General features: G+C 41.7%; 1 protein-coding gene across 1 annotated transcript in view; it reads right to left on the bottom strand.

Moving 5' to 3' along the window:
- Positions 1-23915, bottom strand: part of FNDC3B (fibronectin type III domain containing 3B) — a 338058-nt gene that overhangs the window by 257879 nt on the left and 56264 nt on the right. Inside the window, exon 2 of the mRNA XM_072808084.1 lies at positions 7140-7278. Within this exon, the coding sequence (XP_072664185.1) occupies positions 7140-7250 (111 nt within the window). The 5' untranslated portion in view covers positions 7251-7278. The remainder of the gene's footprint in view (positions 1-7139; positions 7279-23915) is intronic.

Here is a 23915-nt window from a genome sequence, read left to right as displayed (position 1 = left end):
GAGGCCTTTATGAGCGTGAGTGGCAGACAGCAGGTGGATGGCAGTTTGCGATGACCATTTTCTTACAACACTGGCACAAACCACATGCTTCTCATACGTCTTGATGCTAAAGAGTCTGCCCAAAGACCAAGCCTCCCCACGCTGAGCTTGCCAAACCCAACACCTGACCAACCTCTTTCCATTTTCAACCCAAACTCCAGCCTCTGAATAGGAGTCTATCATAAAAGGAGCCATTACATAATGTTCAGCAATAACAGCTACAGCCTCTATTTTAACTGCCAGTCCCATTCTCATCTGAATATCTCTCTTCTTCTGGGCAAACTTCCCAAGAACTGTTTATTCATTGGTCTACGCTATACGGATTGTAAAATGCCTTCTGGGTCTCCCTGACACGGTGGCTATAGGGATATTTAAAGAGTAAACCTGCGTGGTGAGAGGATTTGAACTCCTGAATGCAAGACGGGAGCCATCAAGAAAAAGTTATTAAGAAGATATCAACCCGAAGAGAAAAAGTCACTGGATTAGGAGGAGGAGCACATTTGATGTCAAAGACACGCCGATGACGAGCACCATCTGAATGTGGAAAGTTTTAATATGTTTAACGTGCTGTCTGGAAACGTGTACTCAAAAGAATGCTCCAGGAAATCTCTGGCCGTGTATTCCATCTAGGAGAAACAGAGGCGTTCGGAAAGAAACAAAAAGAGGAGGAAAAAAAAAAAACCTCAACTCTTGATAATATGACATGCTCAATGCTGATAAAAAGGCAGGGACAAAGTCAAGAGAACTGTGGACACGGCTGAGGTACTTTAACCTTCTGGCTTCCAGGGCAAGCCTGTTCGCACGTCACCCTGAACTGCTGGGAGAAACAAGTTTTCTGTTTACATTTAAGGAGATCTACTTCCTGAAGAAGAGGGAGTAGGAACACTCATTTGGCAATTAATACCTGCAAGCTTAAAAGGGTAAAAAAAAATGAAGACGACGTAAGAAATATGACAAAACATGTGCTAGTTGCCCTCTAAGAACAGTAGGACGGAGAGGCATCTGACTCTCCCTACCCCACTGGTCCCCTAATGAACATACATAGGAGAAGAGTCCCCAACAGTACAAGAATATAAAGTGGCAGACGTACCACCCTCCAGGAGGGTATAACTATCCCATATTAAATAAGCAAATCAGTAAAGTCTACATTAACACTTCTGTCCTTAACTTAATGGTTTCCTTACTTAAACACTGGTGACTGTTGTAATTCTTCTTCAGAGATTATTAAAATCCTAAAACCAAGAGAAGAACACCTGGGTGAGTCAATCAGTTAAGCATCCAACTCCTGATTTCAGCTCAGGTCATGATCTCAGGGTCGCGGGATGGAGAGCCCTGCATCAGGCTCCCTGCCCAGCACAGAGTCTGAGTTTCTTGCCCTCTGCCCCTCCCCCCTGACTTGTGTGCTCACGTGTGCGCTCTCTCTCTCTAATCTTTAAATAAAAAAATAAAATACAAAACCAATAGAAAAAAGTTGGAAATTGGGCTGATATTTATTCTTTCTTTTCATTCTTCAAACTAGCAGTTACCTTTTTATTTTTTTATTTTATTTTGTTTAAACCTCTAAAACCAAAGACAGTTAAATTTATGTACCATAGGTTCTGAAAATGTAGACACCAATATTCTGATTGCTGATGGGCATTCACTATGGTTTATATAGCTATACACAAAACCTCAGGTCAGGAAACCTGGCAAGCATAGTACATTGTCAGGCATATGAAGGGAAGCAAAACTTTATTTAGCTACACTGATCTATTCAGAGGTAGGAGAAATTATAGTGAGAGGAGCAGAGGTACTTTATTTAGAAAACAATAATTCAAAATACAGCTGTTCCATTTCACTCCTCATTAGATATCCAAGAGAAATGAAAATATAAATCCACACAAAAATTTGCACACAAAGGTTCACAGCAGCATTATTCATAAAAGCCAGAGCGAAAACAACCTAAATGTCCATCAACTGATGAATGGATAAACAAAGTGATACGCCCATGTGACAGAGTTTCACTTGCCAGTAAAAAGGGTTTAATGTAGTGATCATGCCATTACATGGATGAACCTTGAAAACACTACGCTAGGTCAAAAAAGCCAGACACAAAAGACCCCATGTTGCAGGATTTCATTTATATGAAATGTCCAGATTGGGCAAAAGACCTACAGAGAGAGAGTCGATTAGGTTGCCTAGGAGTATGGGGAAGGAAGAACTGGGAAGCGACAGCACCAGAGTTTCTTTTTATCATGATTAGAAGGTTCTAAAATTGTGGTCATGGTTGCACAACCATATAGCAAATTCCATTGGATTGTATACTTTAAAAATAAGTGAATTACATGGCATGTGGAGGATATCTCAATAAAGCTGTTAAATAAGCAAAGCTGCTGAGTTGCTTCTGTCCACACTGTGTTCACTATTGTTCTTATTCATTTAGCTGATAATATATATATTTTTAATCTTCATTCATAATGAGGATGACTTTTCATGTTGAGGAAAGAATCATCCTTTCACTGTTACCCCTATAAAATGACCAACCAAAGCTTCGAACTTAACATGACTCTGGATAATGAAAATTAACAGTCTCTTATTTAGAGGGCCAGAACAGAGCAGCATATCTTGGCAAGAACTTGAACTAACTAAATCCAGAAACCATCAGGACAAAAATCAGGAGGAGGCGGTGGCCTGTGGGGGACTGGAGAGCTTTCTCATGACTGTGGTGGTTCTTTTGCATATACGGAAATGTTTAGAATGTCCTCTGCACAGCTGCAAAGTATTAAGGATGCTGTAAACACACACAAGGTAAGCTTCGCCATATATACTCCTGACACATGTAGAGGCATAGTTCCGTGGCCAGTGGGCAGCTCTCTATGATGGTATTATCCAACAGGTGGTTCAAGTGCAGACCCTCCCTTAAAATGTCACCCCCCCCCCCCCACAAGGGTGTGCCAGGCAGGGCCTGCGTTGTCCCTCATTGAGGTCAACCCTGTGTCTCCACAGGTCCTGGTTGAGATGCAAAGGTAATGAACGCCTCCGATGCACAGCACAGTGAAAGCCTCAAAGCATGAGTAGAGCTCTCCATGCCAATAGTGCTCTTACAAACATGGTGAACGTCCTAAAACCCACCAGGCTTTGTGCAAGAAGGGTGGCAGGCACCAATCTCACAAAATGGCACAGTACAAAAAAGGCAAAGATCGCTTTATGCCCAAGCGAAAGTGGCATTAGGAGAGGAAGCACAGTGGCTCTGGTGGGCCAACTATGCCGATTTTCTGCAAAAAGGATAAAACTACAGAGAAGATTGTGCTAGGCTTGGATGTGTTGGGCCCAACTTCAGAACTAAGAGAATGCCGGCTATCGAGTGACGCAAACCGGGGCAGCTGGCTGGCTCAGTCAGTAGAGCATGCTGCTCTTGATCTCGGGGTTATAAGCTTGAGCCCCAAATTGGGTTTAGAGATTGGTTAAAAATAAAAATTAAAAGAGATGAAGCCTTTTGAACTGGGAGGAGATAAGAAGAGAAAGGGCCAAGAGATCTAGTTCTAAGCTTCTATTTTGTTATATTATGAAGACAATAAAATCTTGAGAGTATGCTCAGAAAATTAAAAAAAAAAAAAAAAAACAGAAAACATTTGGAGAGCTCACATTCTCTGAGGAGTCCTGATCCTTGAACACAGATCCCCTGAGCATCACACCGCACGGGCCCTTAAGAGGAGGCAGCAAATACCAACAAGTGTCTCAGGCAAGTACTCAAAACTCATGCAGACTTTTGGACCTTTGGCCTTTGTTCTTTTTGGTTAACCCCCCATGCCTCCTCTCTCCCAACCTCCTCTCCGGTATTTTCCCATGGATTTTGGTTTTGCTTGCTCCTTGGGTCTGTCTTCCCCTTCGTCTTAGCCCAGGTTCCACACAAGGCCCCCGAGGATACTGCTATACGAGGTCAAAGCTAAATGTTAGAGCCCAAAGGAAAGAGCAGAGGAAATGAGGGAGACCCAGATGGAGCCCCGGCGGGGGGGAGGGGGAGAGAAGAAAAATGTCAGGCACACAGGCTGCTGCCCAGGCCGAGGCACAAGGACACAGAGGCAACCTCAAGGCAGGATAAATCTTGGGTTGACCCTGCTAAGATGGCTATTTTCAAACCACTCTGCCCACTTAACAACTGTGTCCCAATAAGAGGAACTTAACCTATAAATGTTCATGCTGTTAGAACAATCATACCTGATTAGAAAGACAAATATTTCCCTTCAATGAGAATTTTTATTTCTTAATTATTTATTTATTCATGAGAGACACAGAGAAAAGAGGCAGAGACACAGGCAGAGGGAGAAGCAGGCTCCCTGCAGGGAGCCCGATGTGGGACTCGATCTCAGAACCCCGGGGTCATGCCCTGAGCTGAAGGCAGACGCTCAACCAGAGCCACCCAAGTGCCCCCCCAGTGAGATTTTTAGAATACACATAGCGCCAGTTTGAGAAGTTTGAGATTCAATGGTGTATAAAACAAATGAGCAGCTTTTCTCATTCCAGGCTTTAAAGACTGCTTCCTAAATAAAATATAAAAATGTGATTTTATTAACTAAGATTATTAAGCAGCTTCTACTTAGAGCTGAGGTAGACACGGAGAGCAGTGACATGCTGCATGGCCTGAAGATGTCCGTAGTCTTTTCAGATTTTGGTCATTTGTAGGTGCAAGAAAGGTTACTTCTGAAGAGAGAATTAGAAAACTCTAAGGCTGCTGGAGATCATAAACTACAAAAGGGTGTTCTGTGCACACCAAATTATAGCAATGAGGAAGAAACCATCAAAACACAGAAATAGAGCACAAGAATATGGACAGGTGGGCAGCCCCTGTGGTACAGCAGTTTAGCGCTGCCTGCAGCCTGGAGTGTGATCCTGGAGACGCGGGATCGAGTCCCACGTCAGGCTCCCTGCATGGAGGCTGCTTCTCCCTCTGCCTGTGTCTCTGCCTCTCTCTCTGTCTCTATGAATAAATAAATAAAATATTTTTTAAAAAAATATGGACAGGTGGTCTCAGGGCTCCAAGTACATATGCAAACAGGAATTAGGTGATTGAGCGGAGTCCCACGATGCTTTCCAAGTTGAGTCACATCTGAATACCTTGGGTTTTTTCTCCTTTTAGTTAGTGAAAAGGGAGACCAGACGCTGCACTTTAAACTATTCATGGCACTTTGGAGATCTTCCTGGGAGCAGAGCACAGGGAGAATGATGAAGGGGCAAGGGCTAAACCCAGAAGGCTGACAGCCACCGCCCTGCACTTGGATGTTACTCCAGGTGTGACAGGACAGCTCTGAGTGGGGCACTGACATGATGTGGGTGTTTTTCAAGATTTTATTTACGTATTTGTTTGAAAAAGAGAGCGAGAAAGAGAGCAAGTGTGTGTACATGTGCAAGCAGGGGGAGTGGCAGAAGGAGAGAGAATCCCAAGCAGACTCCTCACTGAGTGCAGAGCCCAACGCGGGGTTGGATCTCATGACCTGAGCCAAAACCAAGAGTCGGATGCTCCTGAGCCACCCAGGTGCCCCTGATGTGGATATTTTTGGAAACTCTCTCAAACGACCTCTGTATGGCAAATATCTTCTGCTGGCAAAAGTAGAAGCAGAAGAGACCAGTGAGAAGGACTGTCCAACCCTGGTGAGAGATGCCGGCCTGGGAGTCCAGCAGCAGCAGCGCAAATGAAGTAGACGTGGCAAATTATGGCTTCAGCAAATGCTCCTGAGACAAAGCCAACAGGCCTTGCTGACAGGCTCGAGAGAGGAAGACGACAAGATGCAAGGGAAGACTCTGGGTTTGATGCGCAATGGAGCTGAGGAAGCAGAGGCTCTACTCAGAGAACACCCAGGGTAAGGGGGGCAGGGACAGGAAGTGGTAACTACACAGGGATGCAGAGTCAGGGGAGAGCATCTTGTTCTGTTGGGTGATGGAAAGGCATAGTTGTTTGTGGGTTTGAGGTAAAAGATACTATAGTACGTCTGGTGGAAAAGACCCAGAGAGAGATTAAAGAGTCAGGAAGGGAGATGACTGTATCCGTGGTAAGAAGGGGCGACATGCATTCCACCGGCAAACATTTACTGAGGACCTATTAGATATTCTTTGTTCTTGAGAGGTTCATGGTCTAAAGCAGAAGAAAGTAATATAAATAAGTCAGGCAGCAAAGTAAGACCCAACAGAGACACAAAGTATGACTGTACGACAGTGGATAAAGGGTGTTCAGGTACCAGGATAGAGTGTGGGGAGGAAAAGCAAGCACATACGGATATCAGGTGAATGGCTGATTAACTTATTTGAATTACTGATCCAGTTTGGGTAAATATTTCTCAAGCCATTGTTCCCAATTTTACTTTTCATAAGACAGACTTTTACTTTCATGCTCCTAAGGAACTTCACAGAGACAAAGGATATCTGTGTGGTGTAAAATGGAGCAAACCCAGTTTTCGTAGTCAAGAAAAAAAATCTGTTATCAGAACAGTTCATCTAGTAATCTTTTTTTTAAAGCTTTACTTACCACTTAAACTTCTTCCCAAGTGCTACATAAATGAGTTCCGAAATCTCTTTTCTATTTTGGGACATTCAGTAATACTGACAAACAAGTTTTACAGAAAATAAGTACTGTCCCTTTGTGAGCAGTGGGCTCTACGTTTGGCAGCACCGCTCGAGGGGCCAGGCGGGGGTCCCTGTGGGCCTGGGCATCTTGCCGAGGTCGGTCAGCCCCGGTGTGAGATCAAAACCTGACTCACCTGCTGAGTGTCCTGCTCTGGCCAACCGGGCCAACCAGTCAAGTACAACAGAGGACACGAATACACAGTCCTTGTATTCCAAAGATTTGTACACATTGTCAAAATGATCCATCAAAAAAAAAAAAAAAATCAGACTTTTTTTTGATGCTTCAACAGTAGTATCAACTGAATGAGGCAAGACTTCCTGTTAACAAAAACTGTAATTGGATATTTTTAAAAATCATCTAGTAATTCTACAACAAAAACGCTTACCTCTGGAACTATTAATGTTCACCATCACAGATCCCTGAATCGCAAGCTAAAACGATGCCTGGGTTAGTGTTTTCCACTTGCACAGTTTGACTTATATCTCCCTCTTCCCACACCCACCTGCTGGGCTGCGTCTCCATTCACCAAGTGAGGCATCATGGCTACTTCTCCGTTCAGCAATGGTGGCAGTTCCAGTGGGATCTGGTCGGTCATCATCATTGTGACGTACATTCATGGAGAATTTCCCTCAACTGGCTTCCTGCAAAAGAACCGCCTTTTCTTAGAAAGGACTCAGGACCCCCAAAAGTCACTTATAAGAACATCAGCAACTTCAGTGCACCATCACGAAGTCAGCTGAAAATCAAATTATCCTAATCCCATAGTGCTGCATTATTATGCCAGGTCTGAGGCAGGCGTGGGGGTGGGGGGGAGTGGAAATCAAGCAAAAGCAGGGAAACAGCTTGGACTAAACCTCCGACTCCAGTCTCCAAGCAGCCGTGTGAACATAACCTCCCGGACCTAGACTTGATCATTGTTATAAAAATTTTTTAAACGTATGAATAATAGTAACTACCCTACCCCAGGGATCTTTCTGGGGCTAAAATGAGAAAATACTGTGAGGGGGTCAAGTGTCAAACAAAAACTGGTGGTATCATTACCTTTAATTACAGAAAATAAGGCCAAAGAGGATGGCCTATAAAAACAGGTGTTCCCTTTCATTAGGATCAAAACACTGTTCATAAGCAGTTAATCCAAGTAAGTTAACAAAGGTTGGACTGCAATTGTTGCAATTTCTGACCTTGTCACTAATTTGGTAATTAATCATGTTCTAATTCTCTCTGCCCTCGTCATTTCCTTGAATTGAATGCACCTGCTGTGCATTTATACATTTATCACCGTGCAGCTCTTGAACCTCCTTGTATCTCAGAGAGAGCCCACGGGCCTGGTGCGGAGGAAGGCTGAGGCTTTCAGGTAGACCACCTTGCCTCCGCAGAATGATTTTCATATAAATACTCAAAACAGCACAAACCCCAGTCTTATTTCAAAATGGTACTTGCTACCAATAACTAGCTTTCCAATTCAACAGTGGGGAAAATGACAAATTCCTATTTAGAATTATAACTTGTTCTTCAAGAAGTACTTATATAACCCTTCACTTATGCCTAAGAACTTAGGGCACAAAAAGTTTAATATCACGTGCAAAGAAGAGTAAACAAAGACACATATTTTAAATCCTTACAGAAATAAATACACATATACATTCATCATTCACAATGAAGACCCTCCCCCCAGTATCAAATTCGAGGGTATCTGATCAATGAATCCTTCAATAGTCAATATCCAAATCAGGCAAAAACAGTGGGACAAATCATTTAATGATTGTCTCAAATTTGTCTCAGACACGTGACAGAAACTATTTTTTCTCATTCTTAAACCCCTCCATTCTGAACATTAAATATACTTCCCTCTCCTGCAATCCCACCCAAAAGAAACTCCTTGCCTGGAAGTATCAAATGATGCATAAAAGCCACCCAAGAGATTGTAAAGTTTTTTATTTTAAAAAGGTAAAATTTTACACTATTCATTATAACCCCATTTGGAGAAACTAATTATTTTAAGCACCAAACAACGAAGTCTTGTCCCAACTAGGAAAGCACATTCTATAATAACAGGTCTTATAATTCAGTGTTAATAGTACCATCATGCTGTTTTATGAGGCAATTACTCAGTTCCTAAGCAAATAAAAAGTACAAAACCCAAAGCCCAATAGTTTATCCTGATGAAGGAAACAGATTCTTACACAATAAAATTAACGAAGATAATTCCATTGACACTATCATGACATCACTGTTTGACTGAGTAGGTCAAATAAGGGAGAACTGATGTCTATTTCAATTTTATTCCTAATATACTTAATCCTCCTAGTGCATGAGGACAGGACAGCTACTTTCCCCAGACTGCTGATGCTACACAGGCTTGTTTCTTAAGTGGAATGTTTTATTTCATGCTTCTTCCAAACTGCAGGTTGGATAAACAGGGCAGTAATTTACATCAGGGTCTGAGTATAAAGCCCCCGGGGTGAAGTAGCACTCCCCCCCCCCCCCCCCCGACTCCTCCCAGGAGCAGTTCTAAGGCATCTGCTGGTGAGGCTGTGGTGCGGGTTATGGCTCAGACTTCCCTCCCTTCCCTGCTAGAGCTGGGCCAAAGCCCTTTGCCACATGAGCAGCCCCGGTCATCTCAGGGACAAGTGCAGGGATGGAACCCGCTTCTCTTTTTCTCACCCCGAGAGGCAGCGGGAGCAAACAGACTTCAGGGCCTGCCCCCACGTATTTTGAGCCTCTCAGAGCTTCCATTAGGCCAGAGAATAGCAAATAATGATCCCCACCCCCCCAATCCACCCAAACCACACAGGACTGAGGTCCTCAGTTCAGGACCTACTTTGGGGTGTAGCTCCTTATGCTCCACGGGGTCCAACCCAGCTGCCGGATTTTGCAGTACTGGGGCTTGAGACTCCGATCCTATTAGCCAGTGTTATTGTATTCCTAGTTCTCACTGCCTCTTGGGGATAACTGCAGGTACCGGGTGGCAGGAGACAGTTGTAATCTGAAACAAAATTCAGGCGTTCCTGGTCTCCTGTCCCTAATACCAAAGACCATCTCAAAGCCAACGTATCTAATGGTGACAATTCCAATTTAAGAAAACTTCTGGTGGGTGCCAAGTTAAACAATGGCACTTGCTATTAACAGAACGCTCTCAAGCACAGATGTCAGGTCCAAATTATGGAGTTAAACTCCAGGCTCTGCCAACTGGGGGCTTAAGGGGATAGAACCTCATGAGGCTTAGAAAGGTCCTATAGATGTAGGATGGGAGAGGAGGGGAGACTCACACAGAGTCACGAAAACACCCAGAGAAACCACGCCCACTGGCAAAAAGGAGATAACTATTATATTTGCTTTTGAAAACTGTACAGGCAACTTTGGGTAATGCAGCTATTCTATAAAGAAAAAAAGATGCCTGAATCCTTTTTCCCCCCCACTACAATGGATTATCTACCTCATAGATATTATAGCGGTTATTGCAGATGACCCAGAGGGGGGCCGGGAGGGGAAGACGGGGTGAACTGTACATAAAAGAAAGCCAACTATAATATGACAATCACCCAGACAGCAATCAGTGAGAATTTATAAACATCACACACTCCTAATGTCTAAACTCAACCACACTGTTAATCACAGAGGAAACTGAAGAATGAATAAAGTGAATAAAAGCCACCCTGAACTCTGGCACGGAGCCTCACTTCTCCATAACCGAAGCTGTTGATCCTCTTTTCCCTAGGCCACCGGCTTGCTAAAATCCACGGCCTGTTTTCTAATCCCTACAGAGTTTTATCAGAGGTAAACCAGACTTTATCCTAAGTGGAATATCAGGCAAAGATTCACCGGGGTGGGGGCAGGAGAAAAGCAGCAGACAGTATCTAAATTCTCATTTCTAGGCTCTGTGCACACACATAGAATAGTTTAATTTGCCTGGAATGCAAGAGATATATTGAAAAAAGTAAGTTATCTCGAGGCAAGATAGCGCCCGCTATTTAGCAAGGCAACTGCCAAGTTGGCCTTTAAAATTATCACGGGATACAAACAATTTAGCGCCACAGATTGAAGAAAGGACAAGAGAAAAAGCAAGAAGGGGATTTATAAAAGAATGAAAAGCACGGATGCAAAACGTAAAACTTAGGATCCATACTAGTATCTTTTTGGTCATTTCCCAAATTTCTTCGCGGGGCGAAGAGAAGCAGAGAGTTTTCCCGATACCAGTGCCAAGTCAAGTACTCAGGTCATAAACTGGGAAAACCACACCTCCCGAACCACTGACAGTTAAAGACTGAGTGGAGCCAGAAGGCTAGGAAGGCTTGCTAGGCATCAATCATTCGATCAATCAGCTCCTGAAAAGTGAGTCTCCACTGTTTTGACTGGTAACCCAAACAAACAGTACAGGTCCTCCAGTTAAGCAGGTGTGCCTCAACCCCACCGCTTGGAGGAGGCATACCAGACACCTGACAACTTTGTAAATGGAAGGAAGACATGAAGCAATAAACGTGGAAGGCCTATTACGCCGATGGTTAACTCGGGAGACCAAAACGTACTCTATTCGTAATGACTGCAGATGGAAAGGACACATCTCCTTCATGATAGAGCAGGCTGGCCACAACTTTATTTTTTTCTTAGGGATGTGGGGCTATGGTTTAGGACAATACCGTGTACACATCACAAGGTGAAGGTGTTCAGGACTGAATGCATTCAGACCTGATACATCCAGAGATACTCAGCCCTACTTTGAGATCTTATGTGTAATTTTTGTTTTATTTCCCCCCTTTCTCATTAGAGCAATACTGTAAACCACATCCCCTCGCGTTTCAGGACCATATCCTAAATTTGCTGCCTTACATCTTCCCTGGGCTAAGAAGCCAGATTGCTAGTCATGTACACACACGGAAGAGGAATGATGCCTGTGGGGTCACTGAAGCTCCCCTACGTGCTTTCAACCATTTTCCTTGATCATTTGCTGATTATCAGCTCTAAGGGAAGCTGAGTGGCCAGATGGGTAATCCCTGGAAAACTGAGCTAGACTGTTTTTTGTTATAGTCAGAAAGTCTCGGGAGAAACCACCTTGACAAGACCCTTATTTTCCTGGTCTGGGTTCCTTCTCCTCTAGACAGATGTGTATCTGAGCTGGCCAAATGGATCCCAGAACTCATGTATTTTATTCAAGGCTGTACCACAGTCACATTGTCCCCCTCGCACACAACCAAGTTCTTGCAAGGACCCCCTTCTTTAGACCACTAGCCTTCACACATGAAGAATAACCATGGGCCGTAAAACTAACACGGATTAAAAAATGGAAAATAGACGACCCCTACTACAACGCTTTTTTTCCCCTCATTCTCTGAACTTTTTTATCCTCCCCACCACCACCACCTACAGAGCTCCTATTCTTCATTTTGTTCTTTATACCCATACTTCCATTTCAAAGAATTTGGTAACAACCACAGGCCTTCACCACCTCTCCCCCTAACCACACATCCGAACACTAAAACCACAAATGCTTCATGCCCAGTCCGTTCTAGTCTTGACTGACAGGGGTGGGACGCCACGTGAGCACTTGTGGTTACCTTCCCCCTCTCCTACAAGAGCAAGTCCTTTGCCATCTCCGTTACCTGCTAGCAAGGCCCAGCATTAAGAGAAGACATCCCGAGCTAAGGGCAGGCAGGGGTGGGGGCTGGGCCCTCTGAGAAACAAAATGAACAGATCCTCACTGTTACTAAGACATGTAACTCCATCCAAATATGCCCCAAAGCTTTTAAAGAACACCTTATTTTAAAAGACTGTTACAAAAGGTCTTCAGTTTTTACATTACTCTAGGCAACTGGCTTATTACTTTTTCCTCGTATTTTGCTTCCCCTACTCCAAGTCTAAAAAGGTTTTCCATGGTATTTTGGCCCGAGCCTATACCAAGAAACATACTGGCCAAATTCATGAAAAACCTGATTCTCAGGAGAGAACCGCAGATCCATTTCCAAAGGCCAGAGAAAGCAATTATATACCAGGAAGCTTTTCTAACTTGAAAAAACCAAAGCCCTAATCACTGCTAGGAGAGTTTTAAGTCACTGGACCTGGCCTTCAAATTAGTAACAAAATGTCCCTGTCCCTCACTCCGTGGGCCAATGACCCAAATTTCCTTATATTAATTCAAGATGTGAATTAGCAGTACAGTACCCAAATTAGTTTCAGATGACAAGAGAAAAAGAAACCTTAACAACACCAAAAGGAACAAAGTATAACCATCAGAACCAAACAGGCCAGCCCAGCTGCACGCAAAGGAGGGGACTCTCCCTGTTAAATCTCAACTCAGCACTGAGGCAAGGCTCCCCAGCTCGCTTTACGCACACTGTGATGTGGTTTTTGACTGACTTCTAGACTATCCCAGGGAAGTGTCTAAAAAGGCTGATGCAGGAAGAATGCATCTGATCTGTGTTAACTTTTTGCTTCCCTTCTGCAGTTTAAAATGCACTTTCCGAAACCAAACGGGTTCCTTGACAAAAGGGAAATTGATGGGAACCCATCGATTACAGGAAGCTTTTATATAGCGACTGGACGAATAAATAATCTAATAAATATTAATCATCTTCAAAATTCATACCAAAGATAACCAGGATTCCATAACGTTTGTGCGTTTTCCAACAAAATACACATGAACCAATCCCATTTGCATGATCTAAACAGCAGGTGAACATTTTGCTGGCAGCATGCTGGTTCTACAGCCTGAGAAAAATATCGTCATGGGCACGTTAGCAAAATCAAAGATTGATTCACACTTCAAGAAAATTTCCTTCTCGACCAAAAATACCAATTGATTTCTAATTGCGAGAAGCTATCATGGGCTTGGTTTCAGAAAACTGTCAAATGTATCAGGTAAAGGTTCTAGCGATTTATATAATAGTAGTAAGGGGGGAAAAACCTTTTTCCTGTTGCAAAGGCAAAAACAAAACAAAACAAAAAACCCCAGCAGTAGTCAGAAAGACAACTGGACAAACTTCTCAATCACAGAAACCAGGGGTTTTGCTTTGCTGGGTTATGTGTGGGGCACAGGGGTTTGAGAGGTTACTGAGAAATTACTGTATTCTCTTTTAAAACAATGTGACTATTAGGCAGCTAATGCTTTATGAGTGATTACAAGTTTCTAAATGGCTCCCAACATAAAACTTATAAGTCTAATAAAAATTTATTATGACAAACGTTTGTGCAGCTGATTTGCACTTGTTTGCACCACAGCTGTAGGAATAAAAATGCAGAAAAGTCAAATTTTGACAAGAGAATCACAGAGCATAGAAAAAAAGAAACAATAACTATGTTCCTGAACCTCCTCTCATAGCCATGGCTTTTATGCACGTATGCCAACAGGCACGAAGACTGACAGCTCCCTAATGTGTGGTCTTCCTTTGTAAGCTCTAGGAGCAAGATTTAGAAAGACAAGGGGCGGGGGAGAGGCGTTGGAGAAAGGAGGAGAGAGAAGGAAAAGTTAGCTGTACACATTCCTACAACCACTGTAATGTCGCCATTATCGTTTGCTGTTTTATTCTCCTCCTCAAAAAACTCTTTCCCTACTGCTCCACACTGGGTTTAAAATACCTTGACTGGTATTTCAAGACCTAGAAACTGAATATGCCTGTCATTTCTGGCCTTCTGAGCAAAACCAGAAACAGCTTTCTAATGATAACTATGGAAACACCAACAGCAACCTGAGGGGGAGAAAAGGATACAAACAAAATACTGTGCAATCATCTTTACCTCTGAAATTGAGAAAAATCTGCTCAATCAACACACATCTGTTTTAACCACTTGCCCACGACAATGAGAGCAGAGCTTTTCTTTCCCTTCCCTACAACATGAAACCAGTGCCCTGCGCCTAGCTCTGCCCATGCAGGTTAGCCTGTGGCCATTTAGGAACCTAGACACAAGAAAACTGGGGTGGTTTTAGTGCTTTTGCTTGCACTCACCTCTCCCATACTCTGTGAGCTGGGAAGGTGCTTGGGTACAGGCAAACATACTCTACTCTCTTTTTTTTGTTTTTTTTTAATAAATCAAATTATTCAAAAAAAAAAAAAAAAAAGGACATGGAGAGGGACTAAAGAATTTTATCAGATTTTTCACAGCCCCTCTGCAATCAAGAGCTCAAAGGACTAGTGAGTTGTAGTAAACAGCATTACAGTAGAGCGACCCCAGGACTGAGTATTGCAAAATCTGAGTTTTAATCCAGGGTTTGCCCATTTACTCTGAATTTGACTTTATTTCTCCTTTTATAAAATGACAAGATTAGAGATTAGCCTTTAAGGTTCCTTTCTGCTCTTAACAGACCATGTTTCAAACACCATTGCCAACTTAATACACATTAAACTCAAGCTAGGAAAAGTTTACTCAAACTCTGAAAACCTATAGTTACTCTTACTTATAAAAGTAGAACCTGAGCCTTCTGCATAAAAGAGAGGAAGAATCTAAGTAAATGTTGGAAAAAGAATGTATTGAGCAAATAGTGATGGTAATCACTGTTTTTATGCCAATGAAATCTAATTTTACAGCTGAGTTCCACACAGCTGTGGAAGAAAGACTCTTGCCATGGCTTGCCACTTGAATGAAAGAAGGAGTGGTGATAACTGCTCATGCAGAAAAACCTCTTGAGACATGAGCAGTACCTGGAGGTATGCACCCAGCTGGTCGGTTGAGGCACAAATTGTCTGGAATTTGTCTTCTTGTCTGATATGGGTTCATTAGCGAAGTTAAATCACAGTTGTCTAAAAAAGTTCTCAACCTTAAAAACACTCTTGCTTTTTGCATCCAATTATAAACACAGGATATTTAGGTACAGCGTTTAAATCCACAAAAGAAATCCTAGGAAATCGAGTTTGGATTCAAAACACCACCATGTTGCTGCTGCCCCAGATTAGAATATATAATGGTTTATGCGACAAATAAAAAAGAATTGTCCATGGTGATCTGGGGAACAAGGAGGGATACCAAGTAATCTAATGTAGGCCCTGCCCTCAAGAGTACCTAGATGCTTTTTGTGTGTGCTTTTAATTTGCTTTGTTTAAATGGCAAAGCATAGCCATGTCCGAACTCAAATTTACTATACAGAAGGCACTGTTTTAGTGGGGGCGGGGAGAGAGATGTCTATGCATCTAAGGATTATTTGTAAACATTAGAGTCATCTGAGACTACTTGTATAATTCTCCATAAATATTGCTTCCATAGCACCCAATTCCCAAGATGTCCCAAATCTTTAAGGAAACCTAAAACCTGAAGGGGAAAAAAAATTATGTCATGTATATTTACAATCTCTGGACCTGAGATCCATATCCATGTATATATAAGTAACAACTTGGTTCTGCAAATATTAACTAAAAGGAAAAAGGGCCCATCTACCAAAAACAACAACAACAACAACAGTTGACCAAATGTTTGTTTGCTTTGTTCATTGTTTTTAAATGATGTTTAAAGAAGTTTACAGGTGTAATTAGACATTTTTATTAGAACACCTCAACTCTAGCTACAGTCTGCACAATAAATCCGACATCCCAAGGATGATAATCTAGCACCTATAAGGAAACATTCCAAAGCTACGAACTCTTATTTACACATATATCTAAGCTAATTTTCTCATATACTTTAGCCATGGATGAGAATAACTGAAAATATGTATTTTCAATGACATTTGGACTGTGCAGTCATTTCTTTATATCCCTTTCTGCAGAACTTTGAAGAAAGTCTAGAAAACTACAGGCCAAGAATGGAAAGGTCATTTCTCAAGGCCCCTTCAGTTCCAGGCCTTACCCCCCCACCCCCACAGCCCCACCCACCCTCACCCATCTATCTCCCAGCTGCCAGAGAAGGTAGACAGAGATGAGAGGGAAGTCAAAGACATGCTCTCTTCCCCAGGACCAGAATCTCACTCCCCACCCAGCTCTGGGGCACAACCACCTGCCTGGAACCCTCACAGCACTGCCTGTCATCTGTGGTACTCCTGCACAGGTTCTGTGTCTGTTTCTTCGTCTGTAATATGGGTTCCTTAACACAACTTCTAGATTCTCCTTAAAAAAAAAAAAAAAAAATGTACCTTTACTACTCTGTTTTCAGATACATATCATGAATTACATTCACTCTTGTGAAACCACTGAGTATCTAACAGCCATGCCTAACACCTTTTATTTGGGGGGAAATGTATGTTATAAGCACCAAACCACTGACTGCTTTCTGGAAGACAGAGGAGCTCTGACCAATGCTCTTCCTTCAGCCTGGTGGGGCAAGGGCAGTGGGTGAAGCATCTGTACATTAACGCTCGTCCAGCCTCGTGATTTCCACCTGAAGTAGGAGGCGTTCTCCTTTGCCAGATGCAGCAGCCAGTGAGTACTCTGCCCAAGGGGACTCAAACAGAAAGCGACCATAGGAGTCATTGCTCTCTTAGCCAGCTGCTTATAATATTCAAGAATCTCACAATCAACACAGAACTGGAAAAGCCAATGAAGAATTCATAGGTCTTAAAAATTAGATAATGATGGTGTTTCCCAATGTACATCATTGTTGAGTCGTGTTGTGCACCTGCAATAGGCTACTGAGTGTCAACTTTTTTTCCCCTTTTATTTTTATTTTTTATTTTATTTTTTTTAAAGATTTTATTTATTCATAGAGACACCGAGAGAGAGGCAGAGGCACAGAGGGAGAAGCAGGCTCCATATAGCAGGGAGCCCAATGTGGGACTCGATCCCGGGTCCCCAGGATCAAACCCCGGGCTGCAGGCGGCGCTAAACCGCTGCGCCACCAAGACTGCCCTTTCCCCCTTTTTTAAATTGAACAAGCACAGGATACAAAATTCAAAAACTAACTTTCAAAGACATTTGATGAAAGTACATCTCTCCTGTCCAGTCAGCTGCTCCCCTACACAAAGGCAACTCTGAGGGTTTTTTTTTTGTGTAACCTTACCCAGATGCAGATTTTAACAATTTTTAGAACCTTTTTAAAGCAACTTAAGGAAGGTTAAGCAAATTCACTGTATTATCATGTAGTCTAGGTGGTTAAAACTTAACCAGGGAGGAACAACAACAACAAAAAACCCCTGCATAAATCAGATTTTAAACTCCTGAAGGGATATCCTCCACGGAGATTTTTAATGAGATGGGCCCTGAGTAAATACAAAAGCAAAATTACTTTCACAAGGGAAGGCAGCTTAGCGAGTTATTGAGGAGGCTGTTAGAACAAGGCCTTTGCTACAAAGGGTCTCAGGATTCCATTATTTTCCATATCTCAAAAGGACTTAATTGAAAAATACCTTCTAGGGGCACCTGGGTGGCTCAGTGGTTTAGTGGCTGCCTTTGGCTCAGGTCATGATCCCAGGTCCTGGGATGGAGCCCCCCCGCCCCGCAGGGAGCCTGCTTCTCCCTCTGCCTGTGTCTCTGCCTCTTTGTGTGTGTCTCTCATGAATAAATAAATAAAATCTTTATTAAAAAAAAAATCTTCCAAAATAGCATCAAACAAAAGGACCTGAACAAAATTATCATCCATTTGTTGCAACAAATATTTATTGAGCACCCACTATATGCCAGGCACTGAACTAGAATTCTAGGATTCTAGAAATACAGGCATGGGGTTAAACAGCATACAGTGAAACAATATACTCAGTAAATCCACACTGGACACTTCTGATGAAACAACACAAAGTCAACAGACCTCCATGCTCTATGAAACCTTTCATCTGAGATAAGCTCCAGTGTCTAAATTTGGTTTCCCAGCTGTGGCCTCTTTTCTAGTCTTAAGTGTTCTAGAAGATGAATTTGTCTTCAAAACATGCCCCCTACACCTCAATCTTCACTTCTGATCAGCCAGGAGAATACTCAAATTATTTCTTTAATCAGCTCATATAAAATTCAACCGTGCTTGTTTTATAAATTCAGTTTTGTTTACTGATAAAGATGTCATGTAACATACATTATAAGGAAAACAATCTGCACCATTAAAATCATTGATGTCTGACTTATTCTTAAATACGTATTTAAAGATTTCTGATTATGACATTTCATTACTAACCATAGATGCTGGTTCAATTTTTTTTTTTTAATATGATTCTTTTCTTCACCTCTGTGGGAAGGAGGTGGGTGTCAATGAGAGCACAGTATATGATACACTGAAAATCAGTTTATAAGCAGGGTGTTATTTCTGAAAAATCACTACAATTGATGACATTCATATAAGCAGCTTAGTATTTCACTTAATGTGACTGAACATAAAGCAAACACCAGGTGTTTCTTAAACCTTATAATGTACTGAAACAGAAAATTCACATGAAATGACAAACCTTGCAAAGAAACAAATTAGCAGGTGTAAAGATTTCTGTAAGAGAACATCTATTTACAATTTCAGAATTAGCCCATTACTATAAAATTTTAATATGAGATAATGCACGCAAACCATATTACTAATTCAAACTAACATTTTTAAAAACACAGAAATGTGGAATTCTTTAGGAAAAAAAAATTTCTTTTCAAGGGGGGGAAAAAAAACCCTGTCACATACCACAGAGCATTAAGGAGGCTGGTTTTAACAGATGAAAAGTAATGACTGGTGTACACACATGGTTTTACATGCAAATGGATGAACCTAAATGTTTGTATGTGCTTGCCTATATTCTAAATATACCCTGTGAATAATGAGGACATCATTAATTAATATAAGTTGTTAAGAAAATGTAAGGGGCAGGATTCATGTATTTAATGAATATATATCTAGGTTCTGCTCTGTGCAAGATACTTTTAAGCTGAAATCATGCAAATTCTAAATCTGAAGAGTCTGTTAACAGACTTCAAAATTTTTCCAACAAAAAAATTTTAAATTTCAACTCTGATACAAAAGCCGTGTTCTCAAATTTTCATACTTCTCCATCTGAAAATGCATGAAAAACACACCATTAATTCTATTAATGTGACTGAAGAACTCAGAGGAACAGAGAAGGAAAAAGACAAATAACATTTTAGAGTTAGTAATAGTTAGGATCTCACAAACCTCACAAAAGAGTCTTAGGAATGCCCAAGATCCCCCACACCACACTTTGAGAACCAATGCATCAAACCAAGCTGCTCAGATGTAAAAAGAAGAAAATTTAAATTCACTGTCTAGTAGACCAGGATGGCTGTCCTTATTTTATATTCTGTACATCCACAATTCACCTGACAGAGTCTGAACAAGAAACATATTAACACAAATGAAGAGCTATCCAAATTCTAGCATGGATTTATCACTCTGGGACTTCATGTTACATTCTTTAAAGCACTTTGGTGAAACAAATTCATTTGGTAAAATCTTGAAGGAAGTTAAGAGCAGTAGGCTGGAGGGATAAGAAGATGGAGTCAAGGGCCAGGTCCTCCCCTGCAGGGACGGTCCACAAAGCTAGAGTTCAGGAAGAGGGTAGGACCTGACTCCAATAAATCCAGGTCCACTAGATGGAACTCCCATTCAAACTCCCCTGATCAGACTCACGCCCTGCATTCAAAGCAAATGATCAACTCACACCACAATTATGGAGGACCTGATGGACCGATGCCCAGGTCACGCATCAGCACCAGCACGCTAGCTTATTAGTTCATTGACCGGCTGGTCTGCTTCACAAGGAGGCTGGTAAAGGTATATCCTACTGGAAAAATGGTTATTCTTTCCAATGAAGAAGAAAAGTATGGGACCACTAAGTTGAGAGTCCCTTAAAGAAATCCCTGGAATTGTGGCAATAGTTGTAAGAATAACAGCCAAGGCAACCATGATGTGTGCATCTTAAGTCCAGTTTAGAGAAAATAACCATCATTTTGATCTTGGACTTTTTAATGGAGCTGTGAAAATTACCCATGAGTTTCCTCAGTTTTCCTCTGGGGCTTGTGCAATAATGATTGATCTTGATGAATTTTTTATGATTGCAAATGAGCTACACTGGAGCCTGTTAAAGGAGGCCCCTGATATTTAAGGGAGAGTTTTCTGTGTTTAATATTTGTTTTCTTTTTAATTTTATTTACCTAACTTTATTAGAGATTGTAATATCCCATTTTTTTTTATAATTTTTATTTATTTATGATAGTCACACAAAGAGAGAGAGAGAGAGAAGGCAGAGACACAGGCAGAGGGAGAAGCAGGCTCCATGCACCGGGAGCCCGATGTGGGATTCGATCCCGGGTCTCCAGGACCGCGCCCTGGGCCAAAGGCAGGCGCCAAACCGCTGCGCCACGCAGGGATCCCCAATATCCCACTTTTGATAGAACTTGTATATTCACAGTTCTCACTTAAGTCCTCATCAAGAATCGCTTCTCTGGAATATGGTCGGATAAGATGCAAGAACAAAGCAGTTGCATTGAGTTTAGTTTTGTTTGATTAATAAAAGTTTAAATGGTTTAAAAAAAAAAAATCAAGTCCAAGGAACAAAGACAAAAAAAAACTGTGTTGCCGTTCCCCAGGAAGAATCATACCCTCTCTAATCTTTAGACCTTCACTTACTGCTCAATGAGCCCATCCTAAACCCAGACTACTTGATCTAGTATTTTCTGGGGTCACTAACTTATTTTCTTTTGCCATAGCCTATTCCATCTTTCATCAAAGAATCAAAAAAAAAAAAAAAAAGTTTTCTGTTGCCTACAAAGAACTCTTAAAACAAGAAATTCAAGTTTCAAATACAGACAAGTCAGCCAGACTGTGAAATTCATCTCCTAGAGCAACAAATTAGCAAAATTAAAATATGGCACAGCTAATTGATTTGCATTCAACAAACAATACCCGATAGGAGGCATCCCTTTTATTTTTAAAAATAGATTTAACGGGCATATTCATTTTCCACTGGCCACTATAAATAAATGGAACTCCAAAATATCTTTCTTTGCGAGGGCGGGCCTCCTGGCCAGTCACTGTTAGCCTGACCCCGAGTGGAATGTGTATTTACACTGCGGAGAGGCAGCATTGTGTGCTGGTGGGAAACCACTTCTCACAGACCTCCCATTCCACCGAGGCTCCACAATAGGTACTCACACAGGAAGCAGGCTTTGCTGAGAGCACCTCTGGCTGTCCAGGGACAACTTTCACAGGGCAGCAGGTCGGTGAACCGCTGTGAATGCCATGGTCACAGGCCCTGACTGCTACACTTCCAGGTCCGCAAAGCTAGTGTGGTCCATAACCACAGGCCAGAGTCCTTCCCAGGGTGAAACTGAAAATTGCCAACCATTCCATTTCATTCTTCTAGCTAACCTCTCAGGATATCACTTTGTTTTTAAAAAAAAAAAAAAAAAAACCTCACAGAATCATAATATTCCTTTTCTCAAATACACTGTAAAATACTCTAAGCATCTACTACTTTGCAAAGGCCTATGGAAAGTGTTTATACTGAGTATGTGATTTAAAATACCAAAACTTCAAAAATCACTTCATTATCTCCACTGAAAATTATGCTTTCTTAAATATTGATTTTTTTTTTAACTGCAGAGGAAAAAATAATCATTTAATTCCTCGCAGAAAAGCAGGCATGGTCAACATCAATCAATAATGACTTCCGGGGCCGCCTGGGTGGCTCAGTCGGTTAAGTGTCTGCCTTCATTCAGCTCAGGTCATGATCCCAGGGTCTTGGGATCTTGCAAGCCCTGTGTAGGGCTCCCTTCTCAGCAAGGAGTTGGCTTCTCCCTCTCTGTCCCTCCCCTAGCTCATGTGTGTGGGCGCTCTCTCTCAAATAATGAAAATCTTAAAAAAAAAAAAAAAAAAAAGGAGGGGGGAATCCCTGGATGGCTCAGCGGTTTAGCGCCTGCCTTTGGCCCAGGGCACGATCCTGGAGTCCTGGGATCGAGTCTTGCATCGGGCTCCCAGCATGGAGCCTGCTTCTCCCTCTGCCTGTGTGTCTGCCTCTCTCTCTATCATAAATAAATAAATAAATAAATAAATAAATAAATAAATAAATAAATAAATAAATAAATAAATAAAATCTTTAAAAAAAAAAGACTTCTGCACACATATGTGAGGGAATAATGGTGACCACATATATACTCCATCAAATCCACGAAATGGTGGCTAAAAAATACTTAATAAGTAGGCTTTGCCAGTTCAATACTAAACTACTGAACTACTGCTAATTCTCTTTCCTCCCCACTTAACACCATGTAAAAAACACAACCTGGTTCTTTCAAAACTGTGTTCATTAAATTCTCAATGCCCCAGTTTCTCAACCTGCAAAAGGGAGGTAACAGCTGTTTCCTACAGTAATATTTTTAGGCCATTAAATAATTTAATGATATTGGGCAAAGGGCAACTCTTCTGGATGGTTTTTCTCATTTCTCTAATTAAAGGACTGAACTCCACGATCAAGGTCCCTGCCAGCCCGAATAATCTATCAATTTGGGTCCAGCAACAAAGAATATCACAATTAACACATACCTGGATTTATTAGAAGTGTTAAAACTTAAGGCAGCCACCGTAAAAATAAAAGGTATCTGCACTCATGCCAACCATAAATAATACCACTTACTAGCCACAGGAAGTCACTTTTACAAAACAGAACCAGAAATACTGCAAGAAAATGCTCACAACACAATGTTTAGTGACAGATACCTAGTCAGAATATGTATGTATATCCAATTGTTTAAGACGACTGAAATGAAACAATCAAAATGTTAACAATGGTTAACCTACATGGATAATGAGATGAGTGATAGTTTTTCCTTTGTACTTACTATAATTTTTAAAGTATCCTATCATGAGCAACTGTAATTTTTATCGTGATAAAAGTTAACTTTTGGTAACTTGATAGAATTCCATTTATTTTATTCCGTATGATGGTTTAAATTTTTGTAATGAAAATATTATCAGGGCACCTGGATGGCTCAGAGGTTGAGCATTTGCCTTCGGCTCAGGGCGTGACCCCGGGGTCCTGGGATTGAGTCCTGCTTTAGGCTCCCTGTGGAGAGTCTGCTTCTCCCTCTGCCTGTGTCTCTGCCTCTCTGTGTCTCTCTCATGAATAAGTGGAAAGGAAAGGAAAGGAAAGGAAAAAGGAAAGGAAAGGAGAAAGGAAAGGAGAAAGGAAAGGAGAAAGGAAAGGAGAAAGGAAAGGAGAAAGGAAAGGAGAAAGGAAAGGAGAAAGGAAAGGAGAAAGGAAAGGAGAAAGGAAAGGAGAAAGGAAAGGAGAAAGGAAAGGAGAAAGGAAAGGAGAAAGGAAAGGAGAAAGGAAAGGAGAGGAAAGGAAAGGAAAGAAAATATTTTCAAATCATTGCCCAACAAAGTGAAGACCTAAGAGATGAGTTTATCTCAGTCTCACAGAACTGGTTTCCACCACTGAACCCTA

This window comes from Canis lupus, chromosome 31 (genome assembly GCF_048164855.1).
Source record: "Canis lupus baileyi chromosome 31, mCanLup2.hap1, whole genome shotgun sequence".
Lineage (NCBI taxonomy): Eukaryota > Metazoa > Chordata > Mammalia > Carnivora > Canidae > Canis > Canis lupus.
The sequence above is the reverse complement of the archived record's forward strand: the minus strand, read 5'-3'. Positions and strand labels throughout refer to the sequence as shown.